This window comes from Peromyscus eremicus, chromosome 9 (assembly GCF_949786415.1).
Source record: "Peromyscus eremicus chromosome 9, PerEre_H2_v1, whole genome shotgun sequence".
Taxonomy (NCBI): Eukaryota; Metazoa; Chordata; class Mammalia; order Rodentia; family Cricetidae; genus Peromyscus; species Peromyscus eremicus.
In genome coordinates this window covers 112185626-112210452 of record NC_081425.1, presented here as the reverse complement: position 1 = coordinate 112210452, position 24827 = coordinate 112185626, and the positions used below count along the sequence as shown (strand labels likewise).

General features: G+C 44.9%; 1 protein-coding gene across 1 annotated transcript; it reads right to left on the bottom strand.

The window, feature by feature from the left end:
* Positions 1-814: 814 nt before the first annotated feature.
* Dnase1l3 (deoxyribonuclease 1 like 3) lies at positions 815-23941 on the bottom strand. Its single transcript, XM_059274576.1, has 8 exons — positions 23704-23941; positions 16932-17020; positions 13913-14002; positions 12922-13034; positions 10079-10191; positions 6820-6977; positions 1267-1363; positions 815-1003 (listed from the first exon to the last, which is right to left on the bottom strand). The coding sequence occupies exons 1-8, from the start codon at positions 23857-23859 to the stop codon at positions 887-889; spliced, it is 933 nt and encodes a 310-aa protein (XP_059130559.1). The 5' UTR covers positions 23860-23941; the 3' UTR covers positions 815-886.
* Between the last annotated feature and the right edge of the window lie 886 nt (positions 23942-24827).

The window sequence follows — 24827 nt, the reverse complement described above, 5'->3', positions numbered from 1 at the left end:
TGGAGCATGCAGTGCAAAGTGAAGCTGGCTGTCAGATAACGGAAACCTTCTTGGTGTCCAAAGACTGAACTCAGGACATGCGATGGCTTATGGGCATGGCTGTGGGTAGGGGTAGTCTATGGGTAGGGGTGGTCTATGGGTAGGGGTGGTCTATGGGTAGGGGTGGTCTATGGGTAGGGGTGGTCTATGGGTAGGGTGGGGCTGTGGGTAGGGGTGGGCTGTGGCTAAGTGTGGGTTATGTGTATAGTTGGGCTGTGTGTACGGGTCTGACGTGTTCTTGAAATAGAAGGGATGACACTGGAAGTACTTAGACTGGTTGACTTAGGGCAATGGAGGCAGTAAGCATTTGGGAGTGGCCCTCATTCTTCTTCCCTGATAGATGTTACAATTGCCTGACCCTGGGAGGATGAAGTGGAGTCTGATTGCCTACATCATGAGCCTTGATTTGAGTCTTGGCATTTCTTTTTTTTTTTTTTTTTTTTTTAAAGATTTATTTATTTATTATGTATACAGAAGAGGGTGCCAGATCTCATTGCAGATGGTTGTGAGCCACCATGTGGGTGCTGGGAATTGAACTCAGGACCTCTGGAAGAGCAGTCAGTGCTCTTAACCTCTGAGCCATCTCTCCAGCCCCGAGTCTTGGCATTTCTGTTCATATCTGGGAAACAGGAGTCCCTTTTGAGCACTGGCAGCTAGGACTGACAGCTGACATTTGTCCTACTTCCTAACTAGTGGCAGGTCACAGACTCTTCTCTCTCTTGGCTCTAGGTGGAATGAACTCAAGTGAACAATGAAAGCAGCTCTGAGTGTGCAGTTAGTTTAGACCCATGAGAGCAATTTTATTTGGAAGCAAGGAGTGGATTTTAAAATAATGGCACCGTGGTACCTAGGAATGATTGCCTCTTTTTCTCTTCTTTAGAGCAACAGATTTTCTGTTATTGGTGAAGGCCCTTGAAGATTGTAGCTTAAACTCAACTGGAAAGTGGTCACTGACATCCAGGGCCTGTAAGTGGAAAACAGAAGTAGATTTGGGGGTTAGAGGATGCCTGGGACAAACTGTGGCTTTAGCAATGACCAAATTCAGTAGTAGAGAGGGAAGATGAAAGGCTGAGGTCCTCAGATGGAACTAATGAGTTTTGCTCTTGGTCCTGCTCCTGTGAAATTTTGACTGGTCTTCAAATCACAGAATTGTAAATCTTAAGACTCAAGAGCAGCCCTCCCACATTTCCAGGCTGGTGGGTCAGAAAGATGTGGTGGTAATCTTACCTCCTCTTCTGACAACTCATAAGCTTTCTGGAAGTCAAAGGTGCCATTTGAATGGGGAACCACTGAGTTGACTATCTCTTGTCCTCGAAGCACAATCCTGGAGTGAGGACAAGGAAGATAGATGCATTAATTAGTCCAAGCTATGGACTTCTGAGATAAAAGGGAAGTCTGGGTTTGACACTGAAATTGATTGAGCAGCCTGTCTCTTTTACGTAGTGGATGCTCCGTGTCTACAACTAAGTTTAGCTTGCTACCTGTACTGATTAGGTTTTGTAAACTTGTCACCAACCTAGAACTATCTAGGAAGAGGGAGCCTCACTTAAGGAATTTCCTCCATCAGGCTGGCCTGTGGGCATGTCTGTGGGAGCATTTTTTTTTTAATTGTTAATTGATGTAGGAAGATCTAGGCCACTGTGGATGGTACCATCCCTAGACAGATGGGTCTGAGCTTTTGTAGTTCAGTAGTTCAGTTTTGTTTATCAAAAACAGTTGATAAAACACTCATGAATGGGCTGGAGAGATGGCTCAGAGGTTAAGAGCACTGCCTGTTCTTCCAGAGGTCCTGAGTTCAATTCCCAGCAACCACATGGTGGCTCACAACCATCTATAATGTGATCTGGTGCCCTCTTCTGGCGTGCAGGCATGAATGCAGATAGAACACTGTATACATAAATAAATAAATCTTTAAAAAAAAAAAAAACACTCATGAATGATTAAAGAACTGTGAGAAGTGTCACCATCCCTGCTATCAAACTGTTCTGCAGAGCTATAGATATAAAACCAGCATGGTACTGGCACAAAAACAGATGTGCTGACCGATAAAATAGAGATGAAGACCCACAAATAAGTCCACATATCCATGGGTACCTGATTTTTTATAGAGAAGCCAGAAATAAACACTAGAAAAAAAACTGGCAGCATCTTCAACAAATGGTGCTGGGCAAATTGGATGTGTGCATGTAGAAAAATGTCAATAGATCCATACTTATCACCCTGCACAAAATCTATCTCCAAATGGATCAAAGTAAAATCAATGTACACTGAATCTGATAGAAGGGAAAATGGGGAATAAACTTAAACTCATTGGCACAGGGAGACTTTCTGAACAGAACAACATTAGCACAGGCACTAAGATAATCAATTAATAAATGGGACCTCATGAAACTGAGAAGCTTCTTCAAGGCAAAAGACACCATCATTCAGACAAAGGGGCTGCCTACCAACTATATATCCAATAAAGAGCTAATCCAAATGTATAAAGCACTCAAAATGTGGACATCGAGAAAACAAATAACCAAATTAAAAAGTGGAGTACATATTTAAGCAGAGAATTCTCAAAAGAGGAAACAAATGACTGAGAAACATTTAAAGAAATGTTCAGCATCCTTAGCCATCAGGGAAATGCAAATCAAAACTACTTTGAGATTCCATCTTACACCTGTCAGAATGGCTAAGGTCCATAAAACAAGTGACAGCTCATGCTGGCAAGGATGTGGAGTAAGGGAAACACTCCTCCATTGCTGGTGGGAGTGCAAATTTGTACAGCCACTATGTAAATCAGTGTGGCAGTTCATCAGAAAGATGAACCTCAAGTTCCAGCTATTTCACTTTTGAGCATATACTCAAAGGGCAATTCATCCATCAACCATATTCATTGCTGCTCTATTCATAATAGCCAGAAATTGGAACAATCTAGATGTCCACTAGTGGTTGAATGGATAAAGGAAATGTAGTACATTTACACAATGGAATATTACCCAGATATTAAAAATGAAGTTTGCTGATGGGTGGTGGTGGCGCATACCTTTAATTCCAGCACTTGGGAGGCAGAGGCAGGTGAATCACTGTGAGTTAGAGGCCAGCCTGGTCTACAGAGTGAGTTCCAGGACAGCCAAGGATACATAGAGGCAAAAGAAAAATAGGAAGGAAGGAAGGAAGGAAGGAAGGAAGGAAGGAAGGAAGGAAGGAAGGGAGGGAGGGAGGGAGGGAGGAAAGAAGGAAGGAAGGAAGGAAGGAGGAAGGAAGGAAGGAAGGAAGGAAGGAAGGAAGGAAGGAAGGAAGGAAAAGAAATTTGCAGGTAAATGGATAGAAAGAAATCAGCCTAAATGGGGTAACTTAGATCCAGAAAGACAAACACATTATGTATTCACTTATATGTGGATGTTAGCTGTTAAGTCACTGATAATCAAACTACAATCTGTATAACCACAGAGGTTAGGTAGAGAGTAAGGGACTGGAGGAAGGGACAGATGGATGCCCCTAGGAAAGGGAAATAGAATAGATAGTTGTGGATGGATGGTTTGGGGTTTTTATGGGATTCCTGTGAATTTGAACATATGTATCCCTGCATCTATGTACATTTCTTGTGCTTTTTCTTTGGTTCTTTTCCTTGTTTGATTGTTTTGACCTATTCCAATTTGTTTGTTTTTGTTTTACCTTATTATATTTTAGTATTGTTCCTTAGAAGCCTGTTTGCTTTTTGGGAACAAGAGGGGAGGAGAGGAGGAACTGGGAGGAGTTGGGGGAGGGGAAACCATAATCAGAATATATTGTATGAAAAAAATCTATTTTCAATAAAAGAAAATAAATAAATGGAAAGAAAAGAAAAGTAGCTGAGTAGCTAGAGGGATCCATCTAGTCAGCAGCATTCCTTCATGGTCTCTGTTTCAGTTTCTTCTTTAAGTTCCTACCTTGGTTTTCCTTGATAATAGACTATAACCAGTAAGCTAAGCTAAAGAAAACAAAACAAATTCAATAAGAAACCCTATCTCAAGGCAATAAGACAGACATGTATCTCTGATCTCCTGGTGCACGCATCTGCATACTCACTTGCATTCACCAACACACACACACACACACACACACACACACACACACACACACGTGCGAATGTAACAGTTAAAACAAAACAAAACAACAAAAAGCCTTTCCTCCACAAATTCATTTTGGTTACAGTGTTTATCACAGCAACAGAAAAGAAAACCAGGAACTTCCCTAGAGGATGACACCTACAGTTTCAAAGCAGAATCGGTCCCTGGAGTAGCCCTGTGATCATGGCAGACGCAGGTGGTACAAGAACACACTTCACATATGGGCCACACCATACAGCAATGGTTTGCAGTATGAGAATGTCGCTCTCCTCTCAGCCCTTTTTCACTTAGTCCTGATTCTTTTTGGCAAAAATCTCAGATAGGTGCTAACCTACCTTGGACACCTTCCTAACTCCTCATTTTAACAAGAGGAGATTAGAGGAAAGTGAGGCAAACTGCCCTCCCATGGCTCTGCCCTGAGCTTTTCCAGTTCTGAGTGGTGGTTTAGTTTCTGGGTTTGACCTGCTGGAGGCCCCACAGCTGGCATGGTTGAGTGTCATCTGCCCAGTTTGGCTGAAGTCATTTGAGAACAGGAAGAGAGACCTGGGTGCTTGGGAGGCTGTAACTTCTCACCCTGGACTTCCACTTTTGAGGGTTGGAACAACAACAGTTACAAAGGAAACTGCAGGCTCAGAAGCCCCAAGAGGAACAAAGGCAACCAGGAGATGGGTATAAAAGCCAGACCGCAAGGCCTGAAAAGTGGGCACACCAGGCCCATGGCCTTTTGGAGCTCCCTCCTCAGCAGGCTGAGGGATGGGAACAGCAGGCACCGTGGGAAACCACTGAGGTTTCTCAGCGTCTCCGTGGTTTCTGCTGTGGATGGTCCCTGATGGTCACACACTTAGGGCACCCACATTTCCCTCCTGACTGAGAGAACAAAGCTGACAGTGCTTGAAAAAACTCCCAGGCATGGGGCTGGAGGATGGCTCAGCAGTTAAGAGCACTGACTGCTCTTCCAGAGGATCCAGGTTCAATTCCCAGCACTGACATGACAGCTAACAACTGTCTGGAATTCCAAGATCTGATACCCTCTCACAGACATACATGCAGGCAAAACACCAATGCACATCAAATAAAAATAAATAAATTAAAAAAGAAAAGAAAAAAAAAACCCCAGGGTAAGTTTAAGTGTACAATGATTGTCATTATTTAAACACATGCATCTGCATTTGTGTATAACAATAGTTTAAAAAGTATTCAAGTCAGGTGTGGTAGTTAATGCCTGTAATCCCAGAACTCAGGAGGCTGAGAAAGGAAGACCAAGAGTTCAAGATCATCCTGGGCTGAATAATGAGTCTGAAGCCAACCTGGGCTATATAACAAGACCCTGTCTTAAAATTAAAAATAAAATCAAAAGCTGGGTGGTGGTGTGGTGCATGCCTGTAATCCTAGCACTCAGGAGGCAAGGGCAGGAAGATCTGTGTGAGTTCAAGGTGAGCCTGGTCTACAGAGCAAGTTCCCGGACAGCCAGGGCTGTTACACAGAGAAAGTCTGTCTCAACAACAACAACAACAACAACAACAACAACAACAACAAAAAAAAAAAAAAAAAAAAATCAAAGTGTAAACATTGTTGCATGAAATACTCTCATTTTAAAGTTTAAAGTTATTTATTTACTGGATGATAAGGGACAGCTGCTGTGTTGGCCAGGGGTGGGGACAGACAGGGCAGCCGTGAAGGCCAGGGTGGGGATACTACAAACATGTGAGATCGAGGACAGCTTTGTGAAGCTGGATCTCTCCTTCCCACCTTTACGTGTGTTCTGGGAATCAAACTCAATTCACCATGCTTGTGTGGCAAGTGCCTTTACCTGCTGAGCCACCTCCCTTTACTTTGGCTTATCAAACAGCACCTGAGGATCATAAACATTTGCTCCAGATATACATGTTTATAATAGATATGCATGTTTATAACAGATATACAGTGTTTATAACAGCAAGGCCTTGGTAACACTGAGGGGCCAGTGATGGTGGTGGGGTGACCAACTGTAGTATATGTTTGGGATAAAATTGGTGACAGCACAGGAATTATCTGTGGCCATTCCCACCTGGATGTTCTAGGTGTCATCTAAGAAAGTACAAATGTACTTAGCACTTGTCATGTGCCAAGCACTCTGTTAAAAGTTTTATATGTGGGCTGGGCGGCAGTGGCGGACGCCTTTAATAAAAGCATTCAGGAGGGCAGAGCCAAGGAGATCTCTGTGAGTTCGAGGACAGCCTGGTCTACAGAGTGAGATCCAGGACAGGCACCAAAACTACACAGAGAAACCCTGTCTCGGAAAAAAAAAAAAAAAAAGTTTTATATGTCTTATTTCATTTAATCCTCATTATATCTTCACAACTGAGGTACTATTTCTTGTTTTTTGTTTGTTTTTGTTTTTGTTCTTTTGAGACAGGGTTTTTGTTTGTAATTGTCTTGGCTGTCCTGTAACTATCTCTGTAGACAAGGCTGGCCTCGAACTCACAGAGATCCGCCTGCCTCTGCCTTCCGAATACTGGGATTAAAGGCATGCACCAGCACTGCCTGGCCTACCTTAGTTTATTATTGAAACCTGGGTGGAGGTATTGCTTATATCTCTCCCAGGGAAGAAATTTTAGTAACAATCCTGAAATGGAACTGACTTTCTCCAGCTGAAGGGTACAATGGTACCAATGGAGCCAGCAGCCTCTGCAGAGGCTTCTACCTGTCATAGGCACAGTTGGTGCTCTTCTTGACTGTGGTGTCCTCTTGATCCCCAATCAGCCAAACGAAGTGGGGGTCCATCCTCAAACGGATGTTCTTCCAGGCCTTCTTTGGGACATAGCTGCAGCCAGCGTTGAAGTCACCCATGAAGATGAAACTCTGAAAGGCATATTTTAGAACCATCACCTGGCAAGCACTGGAATATACGCCTTCATTCTCAAGCACCGGCAAGGACCCCACCTTCTATGCCCAGTGAAAAAAGAGGGTTGTTTGTTTGTTTGTTTTGTTTCATTGGGTTTTCAAGACACAGTTTCTCTGTGTAGCCCTAGCTGTCCTAGACCTTGCTCTGTAGACCAGGCTGGCCTCGAACTCAGAAATCTGCCTCACCCTGCCTTCCAAGTGCTGAAATTGAAGGCATGAGCCACCACCACTCAGCTACAAAGAGGTCTTTCATGACCTGGGCTGGACCCCTCCCAATATATTTTGTTTCTTTTACATTTATTATTATTATTATTATTATTAGTGTGTGTGTGTGTGTGTGTGTGTGTGTGTGTGTGTGTGTAGGTTAGAGGACAACTTGCAGGTGTTGGTTCTCTTCTGTTCTTCTACTGTAGATTTCAGGGACATAACTTGGGGCATCAGGCTTTCATAGCAAATTCTTTTACTTACTGAACCATGTCACTGACCCATCCATTCCAATGTTAACTCCTGGCCCCAACACACTAGAATGTGACTATGTACAGAGTCTCATGTAACCTAGGCTGGCCTCAAACTGGCTATGTAGCCCAGGATGGCCTTGGACCCCTGATTCTCTTGTATTTGCTTCTTGATCTCTGTGCACTACCACATCCAGCTGGAGAATGGGACTTTAAAAATATAATTAAGGTAAAAATGAGGCCAGGTGGGTGGCCCCTTATGCAGGGGCAGGACTGGGGACTTGCTCAATGGTAGCGTGCATGCAAGTAAGAGGTCCTGGCTTTGATCCTCATCATGACAATAATAAATAAATGAATTTAAATAAGTGAAATGGGGATTAGAACACAGAAAGACACAGAGGAAAGACAATGCAGAGACACCAGAAGAAGATGAGCATCTATAAGCCAATGACCCAGCTCCCATACACTGGCCTTGGCTCTACAGCCTCCAGAGCAGTGAGAAAGAGCCCAGAGTTGCTTCATGCTCTGGCTCTGGTGCACTGCTATGTCACTAGTGAACTCACAGAGTTTTCATCTTTATTTCCTTTTTAAGAGAGGAGAAAACAGGTTACAAGTGAGTCAGAGTTTTTCACAAGGATCTGGCAGTGAGAACAAGAAGTGGGAGAGAAGATGTTCACCCCACAATGCCATCCTGTTCTTAGTCACCCTATCTCTGAAAGCTGTTGTGCACAGGTAGGCAAGAACACTGAAATCCAGCTAAGATATTCCCTCACATAAATACTGCAGCAAATGTGAATGAATAACCATCTCAGTTCCCAAGAGGCAAAATTAACTCCAGTAGTGTGGTGATGGCTGCTTTGGTATCTTTCTGTGTCCTATTGTATGTACTGAGGTCAGAAGCTAATTCCTATAAAAATGCAATCCTTAGAGGGGGAGATTCCTAAAGGAGGCAGGCCGTAGAGTGACCTGCCTTTCTCTACCCTATATCACCAAGATTTGGAAGTGCACCATCCCCCACAGGCCGTGGCAAGAGAATTTTAACATTCCACAATACAGAGGCAATATCTTACTTCCTTGTTTGTGCTATTGTTTGGGATGATTGCTGACCTGAGAGTTTTTCTTGAGAATATTTCATTTTTATCTCTGCAATCAGAGTTTCCCTTGAGATTAAGGATGCCATCCCTAACCTATGTGCCCCAGCCAGCGTGAAGTGATTTACCAAGCTCAGTTCGCATGACTTGAAAGCACCATTAACCATAGCAGAAACAGGTAAGGGGGATCAAACGGCTGTTCTAGGCCACACAATCGGGAGGCTTAAGCAATATAGCCCAGGGCCAAATCTCAGTCTGCCCTCCATCCAAAGCTTCTTCCCCAGATGCTCAATATATTCTTGCTAAATGTATGGATTTCATCATTTGTCTTGGAACTTAAAAATAAGCAGTGAAATGCAACCCTGACCTTCTCGATGGTCAATTCTGACCAGCTGTGTCCATACTTACTCATTTTGCACCTTGAATGGGGAAACTGAGGAGAAAGAGGAACTCTCAGCATCACATTCCGAAAGGAAAAAACAGGAATTTAGTAGGAGAGCCCTCTGAGCACTTCCACATTTGCCAGGTGCTTCCTCAAACCCTCAGAGCCACAGATGGCAGCATCCCTATCTTCCAAATGAGAGGTGATGACTGTCTTGAGGAGTGAACGCCATAATTGCTTCTCCTTTCATGATCTTGCCACTTGCCTCTGAAACACTCCTGACCTGCTGGGCCTCACTGTTTTCAGTTGTAAATTGGGACTGATTAAAGACCTTGTGTGGTTGGTGTACACTGTGCAGGTACACATGTGTGTGTGCTTGTGGGATTACTTAGTGTGTGCACAGTGCAGTACACATGTGTGTGCTTGTAGAGGCCAGAGTACAACCTTGGGTGCTGTCCTTAGGTACTGCTGCTTTCTCTTTTTGTGGTTGGGTCTCTCACTGGCCTGGAACTTGCCAAGGAGGCTAAACTAGCTAGCCATTGAGTCCTAGATATTTCCTGCCTGTCTTCAGCACTGGGATTGTAAATTTGCACCAGCATGTCCAGTTCTCTCTCTCTCTCTCTCTCTCTCTCTCTCTCTCTCTCTCTCTCTCTCTCTCTCTCTGTGTGTGTGTGTGTGTGTGTGTGTGTGTGTGTGTGTGTGTGTGTCTGTCTGTCTGTCTGTCTGTCTGTCTGTGTCTTTGTGTGTCAATGTGTATTGTTTCGTTTTATGGTTTCTGGGAATTGAACTCGGGTCCAAATGCTTGCAGGGCAAGCACTTTAACAAATGAACCATCTCCCCAGGCCCTTGTTGGATGATTAAATTCACTTGTTCATGTGCAGTCTCAGTACCTAGGCCTTAGTACCAAGCAGTTAATAATACTAGCATCCATTAAAAATGCAGCAGAGCATGAATTCCTAAGACCCACAGGGACAGGCCCAGGCAGCTTTAGCAAGGATGTTCAGGGCTGAGGAAAAGCCTAAAATAAGGCTGTGCATCAGTAGTGGCTTGTATGTATTCTGTTCCCTCACTCTCATACTCAAATGATTGGATGCTGCTTGATGGGAATGGGACAAGCACAAAGGTCCTCACCTCCACTTTCCATCGACGTTTCACATCCATGTAGACATCAACCAACTCATCCATCTCTTTAACAGAACTCTCAGGAGTTGTATGCAAGGGGACAACCACAAAGTCTTTGACAGCTGAGGAATAACAAATAGGAGATGGCATGCTTCCCATTAAGGGCCACTAACTGTAGCTAGAGTTTTCCTGGTCCTGCCTGGCCCACAGTCAGGACAAATCTCTCTCACCTGCCAGTCCCACAGCTGCTCAGACCCAACCAAGTAAACACACAGAGACTTATATTACTTATAAACTGTATGGCCGTGGCAGGCTTCTTGCTAACTGTTCTTATATCTTAGATGAACCCATTTCTATTAATCTATAAGTTGCCACATGGCTTGTGGCTTACCTGTATTTTACAAGTTGGTACTCATGGCGGCGGCTGGCAGCGTCTCCTGACTCAGCCTTCCTATTCCCAGAATTCTCTTCTTTGCTTGTCCCACCTATAGTTCCTGCCTGGCCACTGGCCAATCAGCGTTTTATTTATACAGAGCAATATCCACAGCAACTAACACTGCCTGAAGAAGGCCCTTCTAAGAGTCATTGCTGCATTGTGAGGGCATGATGGAAGCTGGAGACAGAGGGTCCAGCCAGGGGCTGAGACTTCAATGCTCTTAGCATCACAGGCCACTTGTTTTCAAGACAAGAAAGATTCTTCTCTCCGACCTGTGCTCTTTCCAGCTAAAAGGAAGCTGGTGAAGATGGTCCCTCCTGGCACTGTGGGTTCTCTCTTTCTTCTTCTCTCTCCTTCCTTTCCTTTCTTTTTTAAGTGTGTGTGTGTGTGTGTGTGTGTGTGTGTGTGTGTGTGTGTGTGTGTGAGAGAGAGAGAGAGAGAGACAAAATACCTTGCAAAGTTGGTTTTCTCCTTTTACTATATGGGTTCTGGGAACCTCACGTACTCTTTCTTTTTCAAATCTTCATTTTTCTCTTGGTTTATTTGGAGCACTAAAAATTGTTCATGTTTTATGGCTATGCTATTCTTTCTAAAAGTAATAAATCCAGCTGGGTGGGGTGGCATATATCTGTAATCCCAAACTTGGGTAGCTGAGATGGAGGAATGAGGCATTTGAGGCCCGCCTCAGCTACAAGAGAATGCCTCAAAAATGAAAACATAACCTACAGCAAATGAACAAAGGTGACAGGGCCTTAGTGGCTGCTTTTGTTTACAGCCATCTTCTGGGACTGTAGATGTCCAAGGCATGGCTAAAGGCAGGATGAACACTTGGCATCCCTGCATTTTTTTTTTTTTTTTTTTTTTGGTATCTGTCTCCTCTGCTGCCTTAAACTCTGGGTCAGATTCTTTGCTGACATATTTGTCATTTAAGGAGGCAACAGGTTGGCAAGTCTCTCATCCTCCCCAAGACTTAAGACAGAGAGATGTTTTTGGCATTCTAGAAACAGTGAACCTTGTAGGCAGACCAAGCCCTGACAGAAACCTAGGCTATAACCTCAGGCAGCAACAGTGTCCTCTAGGGGACCTGGAGCCAGTAACAAAACTACACATGACATCATGACAAAGACTATTGACCAATGCCCAATTCTACCCCTCCTTGCTTTTCTTCTTTCCTCTATAACCCCAAGGTTATAGATCCCTTGCTGGGATCACCCAGGACAGGCCTCAGTCTTGGGTCCTCAGCAGGGCACATAGTAGGTAGTGAAAAGCATTGATTTGACATGCTGCAACTTAAAACAAATTTTAATTCTTGATTCCTTTTTATTTTTTTCTTTCAGTGCAGCAGATTGAATCCAGAACCTTGTACCAAAGGCTCTTTCACCAAACTATACTTTGGGCCCTTGGTATTTTTAGACAGAGTCTCACAATATAGCTTAGGCTGACCTTGAACTGCTGATCCTTCTCGCTCTGCCTGAGTGCTGAAATCACATGCATGTGCCACCATGTCTGGTGAATTTTTGACATTCTGTTGAGTTCAGTGGTGATTGGGAATATGGGTTTGTGGGTTGGTGGCTTGACTTACAACTCTGCCTTGTCTACTTACTAAAGCTGGACTTGAGCGAGCGAAAATGCCTTTAAAAACCTCAGTTTCCTCAAATCTGAGTAGGGGATAATCCTAGTCCCTGTTACACTGCAGTGTATGGAAGAATAACAGGAAACTGGATATTAATCATGGACCAGTAGCTGTGTTGTTGGGGGTCAAAGTGTACTTGGTTTAGCTTTTATCCCTCCTGGCAATCTGTAAAGGGTAGAGTTATCAATGAACCTGAGAGTCGTATCCAGGCTAGGAGGTCCTACATCTTGGCATTCTGAAAAGCAAGCCTGGTACCATTGGACCAACTTTTTTTCTCAAGTATTAACTCTCACGTCAGACATCCCATAAGACAAGGTGTGACTCTGAGAGCATGGCTCACACATGCTCAGGGCTGTGCCCTTTCATGGGCTGTTGGAGAGATCACCAGGAGAAGGGCTATTATGGTTTAAATATAAAACGTCCCTCATAGGTTCATGTGTTGAATGCCTGGTCCCTAGCCAGTAGCAGTATTTTGGGAGGCTGTGAAAACTTTAAGACATGGGGCTTTGCTGGAGGAAGTGGATCAATGGGGAGTGACTTTGGAGGTTATCCCTAGGCCCCAGTGCCTTTCTCACACCTGTCCACCATGAAGTGAAGAAGCCCCATGACACATGTTCTCACTGATATGACATTCTGCCTCACCACAGCCTCGGAATCCACAAAGCCCCAGCTGTGACCTGAACCCTTTAAAATGTAAATAAATCTCTCCTGCTCTGAGATGTTTGTGCCAGGTATTTGGTCATAGCAACCTCAACAGTAATTAATACAGGGTCCTGGTCTTACCAGTGAAGGGCGCCTGGAACCAAACCACAAAGGGCTCCCTGGAAAATACGTCGATGTCTCCGTCCTGATAGTCATGGTAGAGGTATCTTGCCTTCACAGATACCAGCTTTTCTCTAGAAGAGAGAGAGAGAGAGAGAGAGAGAGAGAGAGAGAGAGAGAGAGAGAGAGAGAAGGATTTCCTCTCACTGAGTCCTTTAGTTGTGACTTCTGTAGCTTCCAGAGCAGGCTCAAGCTCTGGAAGGGGTTTCCTCTAAGAACAGGCAGAATCAGCTCTTGTCAATGAGTTGAAGGTCTGAGTTATACTTGCTGTATGGGGGCACATATGGTGATTGTTCAGACTTTAAACAGATTGACAGGAGGAGGCCGGTGGGATTCATCTGTTCTGTGCTCAGATGAGCTGGGCCAGGACTTCCCAGAAGGATAAAGAACTGCTTGCCCTAGCCAGTCGTTAGTTGTCACAAAGCTGCTGTGTTTTTCTAGTTAATGATTGAATCGTTTTTTTGTGGCAGTTTCAGATGACTTGTTTGAGACAGGGTCTCACCTGATATAGATCAGGTTGACTTTGAACTTGCCATGGTGCTTGAAGTCCAGGTCCTTTTACCTTCACCTTCCAGGTGGGATGAAAGGCCTGTGCTACCACAATGCCAGGGAGTGAATCAGGCTTTGCACATGCTAGGCAGGCAAGCACTCCACTGACTGAGCTACATCCCCAGGACATGAGTTTGACAGCAAAGACTCTGACTGGTGATGATAACTGCTTAGAGACAAGAATCAAATGTTTTTGTTTTATTTGAGACAGGGTCTCAATTTGTAACTCTCACTAGCCTGGAACTCTGTAGACCAGGCTGGTCAACGACTCACAGAAATCTGCCTGCCTCTGCCTTCCAAGTACTGGCATTAAAGGTGTATTCTGCCATGCCAGGCCCAGAATCTATTTTTAAGGAAAATACAATACACATATTTGGGTTCAATTCAGACAGATCAAACTCACTTGTAGAGGAAGGCATACTGTTCTTTGTATGTGTTTCTTCCGAGTCGAGAACTAATCACATAGTTGTATGTTGTGCTTCTCCGTGAATTTCTAGAAAACAAATTTTAGTGTGTTGTGAAAAATAAACATGCCTCTGCTGCATCGGCCCCCACCCCAATCCCCACCCCTACCTCAGCATCCCCAGTAGTAGCATGTAGTACCACAGCTGCCCCACCCCTGCCTCCATGTGCCCAGTGCTGGCATACAGTGCCACAGCTGCTCGCTTGCTCTTCTTCCTTCCTTCCTTCCTTTCTTTTTAAGTTCCCCGGAGCTAGAATTACAGACAATTGCTAGGAATTGAACTCAGGTCCTCTGGAAGAGCAGTCAATGCTTTTAACCACTGAACTATCTCTCCAGCCCCAAAACAGGGTTTCTCTGTGTAGCCCTGGCTGTCCTGGAACTCGCTCTGTAGACCAGGATGGCCTTGAACTCACAGAAATCTGCCTGCCTCTGCCTCTAGAGTGCCGGGATTAAAGGCATGCACCACCACCTACTGTGTGATTTAATAAACACAAGGCTAGGATTTAAAGCCAGACTTTTCCACTTCAGACCCCACAAGCTTCAATCTGCTTCTGTGGGAATCACAGAGACCAGAGATGACCTAGGCAGAATCAGAAATTCCTGGTTTTAGTCTTCAATATGGCCTAACAGGTAAAAGTGCTCCCGGCCAAACCTAACAGTTTGAGTTTAGTCTCCAGAACCCAAAGAGAGGAAAGAGAGATCTGACACCTGCAAATTGTTCTTTGACCTCTGCATGCATGTTGTTGTACATGCGCACGTTGGGAACAGGCTCAAATGTTCTGGGGCTGATTTCAAACAATTAACTATTTATTCCTGGGATGTAGAGCTTCATGATGTGGGGAGGAGGAGGGCAGCAGATTATCCCTGGTCAGGGAAACCTGGCCCTCTCTAGGAATGTGTCAAGTCTGCCAATAACCTACTCTAGCTAGCCCTGCACTCTTTTCTTTCATCTGCCTCTAAAAGGACTGGGACCTGATTAATACTTGTCTGTCTTGTGGTCAGTTGGGAAAGACAGAGGGGCTGACTTAGGGGCCAACTTAAATTTACAGAAATTTCTGGGGTTTCCAATGTGTGCGCTAAGCCAGACCCAACCGTGGGAGCCTAGGAGTGAGAGTGATAGACCTTGCTAGGTGTTCAGTTGGAAGGCTGGCCCTCTGCTAACTCTAGCTTGCTGAGTCTTGAGGTGTCATATTGCTTTAGAACATCACTATGAAGTGACTCAGATCCTCTCCTGTTTTACAGAGGACAAAGGTGTGCTTGAGGCTGCAAAATTAACGTACATACACAGCATGGTCTTAGCATGTGTGTGACAGTAAGTTCAACTGAGAGAGCAGTGGGGGTGGGGCTTTTCTGTTTTTTTGTTCTCAGCCCAGTCTAGGCAGGTTGTGGGTGAGGGCATTGAGACCCATCATCTCCAGACTGGCCCCAGACTGGCTGTGGGGAGAAGGCTGGAGTCTACTTCTCCCTTGGCCCCTTACACTCCTGAAAACTTGCTTGAAGACTGAAGGGGCTGAGATAGGGCCCAGGTCCAAAGGTAGGTGTGATGAGCAGGCCTCCTCCCATGATGTGCTGCCTTGACACAGACCCCAAAGGAGCAGGCCAACTGACCATGACCTGAAACCCCCAAAACAGTGAGCAACCTTTCCTCTTTTTAGATGTTTCTCTCAGGTATTTTATCACGGCAATGGAAAGCTGGTGAACATGGTAGCTTGCTGATCATTCAGAAGGAATATAAATCATGAGTATTAGCCAGTGTCATTTAAAACTATTGGAAGATACTGTTGTGCCCTGGGCGCAAGACCCCCGAAGAGACCACCAGAGACACGAACTCACCAAAATGCAAAAGCAAGGTTTATTGGAGCAGTTCAAGCTGTTGCAGGGACCTCAGTTGAGTACCTCGACACAGGGGAGGCTAGAGGAGGTCCCTGCCCTTTTGTAAGCTCAGGTTTTAAAGGGAAAAACCACAAGGTTGCATCATTTAGGGGTGCTAGTATGGGTACAATTCTGAATGGCTCAAGTTTTAGGGGCTTTCCAGAATTTCCTTGTTATCTTACTTTGTAGTTTTAACCAGTTGTTTGTCAAACTTTATAGACTACCTCTGGCATTGGGGCATTCTGTGGTTAATCATTTGCTACCAGATAGTCCTTCAAACATCCTGATTTTATTCTTTTGACTATCTCTGGCACTGGGGCATTCTATGGTTAAACAGTTGCTACCAGATGGCTCTTCAAACATCCTGACTTTGTCCTGGGACCTATGTCAGCAGCTCTGAGAATTTTGAAACTCAGGCCTGTTTCAAGATGGGATAAGGGGCTTCCTTGAAATGGGGGTGCTTTGGTTCTCCAGATACTGCTTTTTGTTTCCATTAGTTTTCAAACTATAAAATCAACTTGTTCTGGTGGTAAAACACTCAAATTATATAGAAGTACTGAAACAAAAAAGGTTTCCTTCTTTAACTGACCTAGCTCCACATTGGCTTTTTAATCTTATCTCCCAGAAGTAACTGTTAACAATCCTTAGCTCACCCTCCCACGTTTCTCCTGTGATGATCCAGACAACCTCTCTCCCAGTATTCATATGAAAAGTAACATGGTGACCCAAACTCATTGTTGCTGATACATTGTAGCCATCTTTCCAGGCTGGCATATTTAGCTGTATAATATTACAACCTGGGGTTCATTGTGACTTTCCTGAAGGCTTCTCCTGTCCTCTCTGTTCCTTCTTTACATTAGCTCATTACTCCTTTCTCTTTCCTGTCCCAATCCTTCACCTTTTTGCTCTTTTCACTCTGTCATATTAAAACCAGCCAAGTTTACATTCACAGTAGGAGCCCACTGGGCCCTGGCCATGTGGCCTGGTGGTAAATGCCAGCATTAGCTGGTTTCTACTGCCCTGTAATTTTTTGGGTGCCCTTGCAGGTGACTTAAGTTCTCTGGGCCCCATCCCTCTCTCTATTTACCCATTCAGCTTTTCCATCAGCATGGGGCAGATGTTGTTGCTGCTGTCCTTGATTTCCATCAGGAGTATAAGGTCACAGCGTTTGATGATCTGCAAAGAGAGAATTTCCAGGACTTGAGGCTGTTTACTGTAAATCACAAAACCTTTCATCAGGCACTTGCTGGGCTCCACAGTCAGATCCTTGCTAACAGAACAAAATTTCTTCCTGAATAAAAGAAGGACTTCCTGAGAGTAGCCCTTTGTTGATGTTTGCTGTTGTTTTGAGATGGGGACTCATCGCTTAGGCTGGCCCCAAACTCTAGGGCTGAAATAATCCTCCTGACTCAGTCCTAAGTAACTAGGATTTCAGGGGTGCATCATGTGCCCAGTGGTTTGGTTGCTGTTGTTCTTTATTTTCTGTCCATTTTAATTTTTTAAATTAATTTTTTTTATTTGAGGCAGGGTCTCACTATATAGCCCTGACTGGCCTGGAACTCAGAGATCTGCCTGCCTCTGTCTCCAAAGTGCTGGAATTAAAGGTGTGCACCACCATACCCAGCTGGTATGTCCATCTTAAGGATGAGAAGACTGAAGATCAGACAATGTCAAGCGTATTACCCAGCCATGCAGCTAGAAAGTAGCCACATTGGCATCTGAACATAAGCAACCAACCAGAGTCCTAACCATGACGCTCCCACACATCCTACAGCTTGGGTTTGCTTGAGTGATTATTGTAGTGGTGAAAGCAATAAATACCTGTTAACCCTTTAATGAGTAAAGGCACTAGGCTGAGTGTTAGAGATATCAGGAGGCATAATTATAGTGATAATAACCATAAGAGGTAACATTCATTAACCTACTTCACAACAACACTAAGAGAGGGATATGATGGCTGACCCCTTAAATCTAGATGGTAACTAAACTCAGAATAGTTTAGCAATTATCCAAAAGTCACACAGTCAGTACAGGTGGGGAAGCCAGGATCCCAGCTCAAGTTCTTCAGGTTTTACTATGTTCAGCCATTAAAATACAGTCACTCAGAGTCTCTGAGTCTAATTGAAGAAGAAGGTTTAATGGAGGGAAAGTAGAGTTTGTGCTAAGTAAAAGTCACAAGCCATGGACATGCTAGACATGTTGGGGAATAATTAATTGCTTCTGTCAGAAGATCAGGGAAGGCTCCTGGGAAGAGATAGCATTTAGTCCCTGAAAGGTTAGAAATAAATCAGTAGGAGAAAAAAATACAAGAGACACTTTGTCAGGGTGAGCTGCAATCAGGGAGCAGAAAGAGCTCACACCTCTTGATGACCATGTGGCTCTGAATAATGGGATGCTGGTGACTCAGTGCCATAGGATGTGTCCATTGAGGATGAAGCATCTCCAAGATTAGTTTTGTTCTCAAACACAGCATTAATATCATGGAGTGCCACTGGCCTCTATTTCCATAGAATCTCCAGTTCTGTTGCTGCAGGGTGGAGTCCAGGTTCCCCGGGACCAGGCTTTAAGGAGCTGGGGACTGAGGACTGACTGGTCAGGAAGCCTGGATTCTAGGTGAAACCCACAGCATTGACCACGCAGGCCTTGTGCTGTGGCTCAAGCCAGCCTGCTGGTTAGTCACTGGAAACTCCAGAACTTTCTAGAAGTGACTTTAAAATGCACACATTCAGTGGGTATAAGGCATACACATTTAAGCCCAGCATGGAGAGGCAAAGGCAGGCAGATCTGTGTGAGTTCAAGGCCAGCCTGGACTACATAGTGATACCCTGTCTCGAAACACAAAGACAGCCGGGCAGTGGTGGCACACGCCTTTAATCCCAGCACTCGGGAGGCAGAGCCAGGCGGATCTCTGTGAGTTCGAGGCCAGCCTGGGCTACCAAGTAAGCTGCACAGAGAAACCCTGTCTCAAAAAACCAAAAACAAACAAACAAAAAAAACCCACAAAGACAAACAAATGTACACACTCTTTGTTTCAATTTTCCCATTTTGATCCTTTACAATGGTAATAAGATGGTGTGAGAGTTTAGGGCAATGCCAGCTATATAGGTGGTCAGAAGTAGATCATTATTTCTAAGGCCTAGTGGCTGAGTACCTACTACACTAGACCAGGACTTTCACATTTGTACTTAATATTACCACATAGTCAGCATTCTTCGTGTGTGTGTGTGTGTGTGTGTGTGTGTGTGTGTGTGTGTGTGTAGGGAGATGGGCACACATGTTTGTGGGTGTGGATATACTTACGTATGTGAGGACATGTGAAGACCAGAGGTCAACCTCAGGAGACTTCAATCTTGTTTTTTGTTTGTTGTTTTGTTTTTGTTTTTTGAGACAAGTTTCTCATTGGGACCTGCCTTGAAAATTAGGCTAGACTGGCTGAACAATAAGCCCCAGCAATCCCAGTCTCTGCCTCCTCAGCACTGGGATGACAAGTGTGTACCATCACGCTTGGCCTTTTCACATGGGGGAATCAAAGTCAGTCCCTTGCTTGGTCAGCCAACATCTTACTTTAAACATCTCCCTAGCCTTGTCCTTCTTTATCACTGAGAAAGCCAATGCTTTGAGTGCTGGAGTAACTTCGCAGGTTTTCATAGGTAGCCGGGAAGAGCAAGGGTCAGTCCCGACTATGTAAGCTAGGTGTCTCTCCCACTTTTCTACACTAGTCAGACCACATCAGCGACAATGTTGTCAGCATTTTGTCATCATTCTGCCCTTCACTAGCATAGGTAGAGCATGAAGGAAGCTGCCTGCCCATCTTGTGTTTGCCTTTCCAATCATTTGTAGTTATCTGACACTAAGCCGGGCCTGGCTGAGTCTCCTGTGTTTCTCATTTTACATCCTCCTGAACAGAGTTTGTTCATCCATCAAGTCTGAATGGGGTGTAGGGTAAAAGGGCCAACCAAAGAAACCCACCCTGGCCCTGAAACCAGAGCCGGTGAAAGAAACACATCCTGGCCCTGAAACCATTACTAGTCAAAGAAATATACCCTGGCCCTGAAACTAGAGCCAAAAGGCTAAAAAGGGCCAATGAAAGAAACACACTTTGGCTCTGAAACCATTGCCAAATCTGTCCCTGACCAAAACTAACCAATCCCTGATCATGAAATCTAGCCAATCTGAGCTTGCCCAAGCTCAAGGCGATCAAAATCTGACCAATTCCCTCCCTGAAAATCTTCTCCCTGGAAAAAGTCTGCCTCCAAGAAGCCCTAATATAAGCCCTGTGCCTGGTCAGTTGGCAGCTGTCCCTTTTCACCCTGGCGGAGGCAGCCACTCTCCTAGATTCCTTCTTCCCAAATATCTTTTGAAAGAGTTTTGGGTGAAGACCTTCTTTCACCAGCATGGAGCAGAATCTTTGCTGGGAAACTCCCTTGGGGGGGGGGGGGGGGAGCAGAAGAAGCAACTGATACCTCTCCTGGGAAACTCCCTTGGGGAGCCGAGCAGAGCTGAACTGTAATGGCTCTCTCAGAGAGGAACATGATTGCCACATCCTGTGGGGAGATTATCCCCCACTGGAACCCAGCTTCAGGTATAGCCTTACTTCCCAACAAGTCAGGACACCTTTTTATCCAGTGCTGTAACACTTGAAGGTATAGTCTGACTCCCAACAGTCTGGGTATCTTTCCTTCTGGAGCTGTAACACTTGCAGGGAGAGCCTGACTTCCAACAGTCTGCATTATCTTTCCTTCTGAGTTGTAACATTTGGAGGGAGAGCCTGTGCCAGACACTCCAAGGCACTGGGGATGGAATGGTGGATGGGGGCAGCTTGTCACCCTTCTCAGGCTCTAGAGTTCATGATAATCATTGTTTTCTGCAGTGCTATGTGCTGGGTCCTTAACAGGTGGAATTCTGTTCAACCTCATAATCGTCCTTGTTATCATGTGCATTCTACAGATGGGACAACTGGAGCTCAGAGAGTAAGCCCCTGTGGTGAAGCACGTAAGTGGTAGAGAAGGGAATTGAACCCAAGTCTTCCCCATCATGTTATGTTGTTTCCTGTATCAGGTAGGGTTTTGTGAGTCTCTCTCTACCAAGATCTTTCTAGACCTCTCCAGACTGTCCCTTCCCTCTCCCTCAGAGTACCAATGACACCCCTTATCTGGATTCTGTCCACACTAGCCATGCTCAGTCCTTCATAGGCTCTTGCTCTCAGAGGTTTTGGCAGTACAGTGCATAGCATACCTGCCCTACAGACTGTGGTTTCCTTTTGTGAGTAGGTAGGAATTTGGCACTAATGAAAGCTTAAAGGGTCCAGAACTTGGTTCTGAAAGGGCCACCTGGGAGTCTCTTCCCAAGGAACAGGAACCAAAAGAAACATGTTTTTTCCCTCAGCCTCTGCCCTTTTGAGGATTCAGACTTGCAGATTCTTGTCTGAGAAAAACTTCCCAGAGATAGCAAGGAAACTGGAAAACAGTATCAGCTGGAGATTCAGGGCTCAGCAGTTCTTGGTAAACAAGGAAGAGGGATGTCAACAGGAAATCTGGCTGTGCTCTCAGGAAAGGGAATCTGAGCCCTGGTTTACATTTGCTCTATGCCAATGGGTCACACAAGAGAGGGACCTTAGCTTTTGGCATGCTAATCTTCTTGGCTATTGAGTGTAGTGGCCAAGAAGGGGGTCTGTAATTAGATGGCCTATTGCTCACATTCCCTTGGCCTTCAGTTTACTAACTAACACTCACTGAACCTTGGAGTAACCAACTATACATGGGGCTATGAGAGCTCTGAAGACCAAATCAGCAGATGGGACATGACTCAGTTGGTAGAATTCTTGCCTAGCATTCACAAAGCCCTATGCTCAGTCTCCAGGACTGCAAAAACCATGTATGATAGGACATGCTTTTAATCCCAGCATTCAGGAAGTAGAGGCAGGGGGATCAGAAATTCAAGGTCATCCTTGGCTACATAGGGAGTTTGAACAGCATAGGCCTCATGAGAAATGATGGTAATGGTCTTCTAAAACACAACTTGTAGTGTTACATAATACCCTTCTCATGGTACATTTACATCACTAAACTGGATGTTTACTTACTTGGGTTGTTTGCATTCTTTTAGTGGCAAATGTATCTTTCTCTTTGATCCACACAAGCCCTACTAACTATTCTGATTGAGCACCAGGTTTTTGGGGTCAACCACCACTGCTCTGTGAGATAGCTCTGATAGTTTCTAGGGGATTGGCTTCTGATTGCAGAATGGCTTTATGAAAATGGGACAAAGTCTTGACAAAGGCTTTAGTCACATTTGGTGGGACTCACAGCTCAGGGGAGATGCTGTATGGAGGAACAGAATCACCAGAGTACAAAAAATACAGCCCTCAAGAGTGTGGCAACATTCCCAGGGATGAATAAGTTAGGAATGTAGATAGGCACTTAGGTCCCCAGGCTCTACTGGCCACATGTGAAGAAGTTGGGAAATAGTTTTCTTGCGTGTCAAATTTCTCCTTTAAGCCATAGTGTCAGGATTCCCACAGGCTTGGCATGTAAAACTACAACATCTAAAGGTACTTGAGTATCATCTAAAAGACAGAGTCACCTAGAGCCCACGGCTATCTTGGCAAGAGTGAGCAAGTCTCCTCCTTATACCCCTCTGCCCAACAGTAGTGTAACATGGGCCTCATCTTGGCTCCACTGGGCTTCACTCACCAGCCTTACCAGCCATTCAGTGGGAGAGCCCACTCTATGTGAAGAGCATCAGGAAGAGATGGGATCTTGAGCTCCTCAGGTGATAAATAGATGGAGTCTGAGCCCAGGGCTGCTGGCATTTTCACCATACACAGGGGCCTCTTTTGTTGTTGTTGTTGTTAGTGTGTGTGTGTGTGTGTGTGTGTGTGTGTGTGTGTGTGTGTGTGTTTTAAGATAGGGTCTCATGTATATTAGGCTGACCTTTAATTTGCTATATAGCCAAGGATGATCTTGAACTTTTGATCCTCTTATCTTTACATCCCTAGTGCTAAAGTTACAGGTGGCCAACACCATGCCTGGTTCATGTTGAGAATGGAACTCTGGACTTTAAAATGTTAAGCAAGCACTCTACCAACTGAAGTACATCACTAATCCTGCTAGTTTTTGTTTGTTTGTTTGCTTTTAAGTAATAGCCACCCCACCAGAGTCCAAGTATCAAAAATAAATCAGCCCATTGGACAGAGAGTCAACTGGCTCCAGACAAATATAAGCAGCTTCCCCAGACACTGGTCATATTACCCAAGAACAGCAATATCCACAAGCAGAGAAAGTGCAGAATTGAGAGTTGGGAGAAGATCAATTGAGGGAGAGGAATGAAGGGATGAAAGGAGAGAGATAGGGAAGGAAGGAGGAAGAGAAGAAAAGAGAGAAAGCATGTTTTGCCAATGACTATAAAGATGAAGTGGACAAGGCTGTACCAGTTCCCTCAATGCCCCTGCCTGGAGCTACCCAGTGTCACATCACCCTTCTGAGTTCATCTTCTCCACAAGGGAAAAAATAGTCCTTGCTCATAAGGTTGGCAAATGAGATCATGTATTTATAGTGCCTGACACAGGCTTTCAGTATGTTCAATTAAAACCATCAGAACAGCAGCCCATACCTGGAACTGACTGCTAGCCAGACTCTGGAAAAACTGTCATGTTTACCTGCTCAGTAGCCTTGTAACACCCTTGTGGGAGACACAGAACCACCCAGTCTGAAGACATGACAGAAAGCACCAGAGCTGAGGTGGTTATTGCAATGGTGGTTACTGCTGTCCCTACCTCACCCAGAGGGCAAATTTCAAGTCCCTTGAGTCTGAAGCTGGAGGGAAGGTATAGGGGTATTCAGGACATGAGCACAACTCACCTTCACAATGACATCCATGGCATCGCGGTTTTCCTTCTTGCTCTCTCCAAAGGATCTCACATTGAAGGAGCAGAGCCTCAGGGCTAGGACATCATGGAGGACAAGGGAGAAGAGCAGCAAGGAGGCCAGACTCAAGAAAGATGGTTGTGGGGACATCTTTGCACTCCAAAAACTTCCGTCTGGATGAAGAGACAGCTCCCGGCTCACTGACTTATAAAGCCTGCTGATAACAGGAATTACTGGATCAGTTCAGGCCACTTTCACTTCTCTAAGGAACTCGTGATCATGGGTTTCAATCCCCAAGGAAATGAAGACAATGTGTTGGCCTTTAGAGAGTCCCCTGTTTTCATTGTCTTTGTAAGCAAAGTGGCATGCTTAATTTAGGCACCAGCCTCCTTAAAGTCAGTCATAATCTCAGTGGGTAGGGGTGTAAGTGGGGGGTCAGTTCTGATCTCTGGACATGTCTCCTGCGGTAGCTTACCATGGGCCTTTTTCTGACAGTTTATGAACTTAGAAGTGTCCACCCAGAGGCCACTGGGCTGGAGGAGCCATCTGCTGGGGGAATAAAGATTTGTTGAATAACTGCTTCAGGACACATCTGTGCAATGGCTCTTTAGCCATCTCCATAGGTGTGTAAGGTCAGGTTCAGTTTGAATGAAATGAGGCAAAGGATACCTTGAAATCTGAGGAAGGCAAGATGGAGATCCCATGAAGAACAGGCTGAGTCCCTCAGAGGCAGCAGAAAGAAACAAGATCCCTGCAGTAAAGTTCCCATAATGGGCAGGGATGGCCGTACCACCCAAACAGGTGTTTCCAGTGGCTGCTGCTGCTGCTGTGTGGGAATGAGTAAGCAGCTTGGCATAATCCTGTAATGTGCACAGCTTAGTCATCACAGTTCACCAGCATCCTTGGGCTTGGGGTGAGGAGGGAACACCAGTTAAGATTGTGTAATCCTCAAAAAATTCACCTGTGTAAACTGAAGTGCCTAGAAAAAAAGCCACACCCATGTTACAGATTCTATAAAGCTGATTGACTAATAGACCTGCTGTGTCTGAAGAGTCAAGTTATCTTGCAGCCATCTTTAGTGCTCTTTAAAGGCCATTTATTGCCAGCTTCTGTGCGTG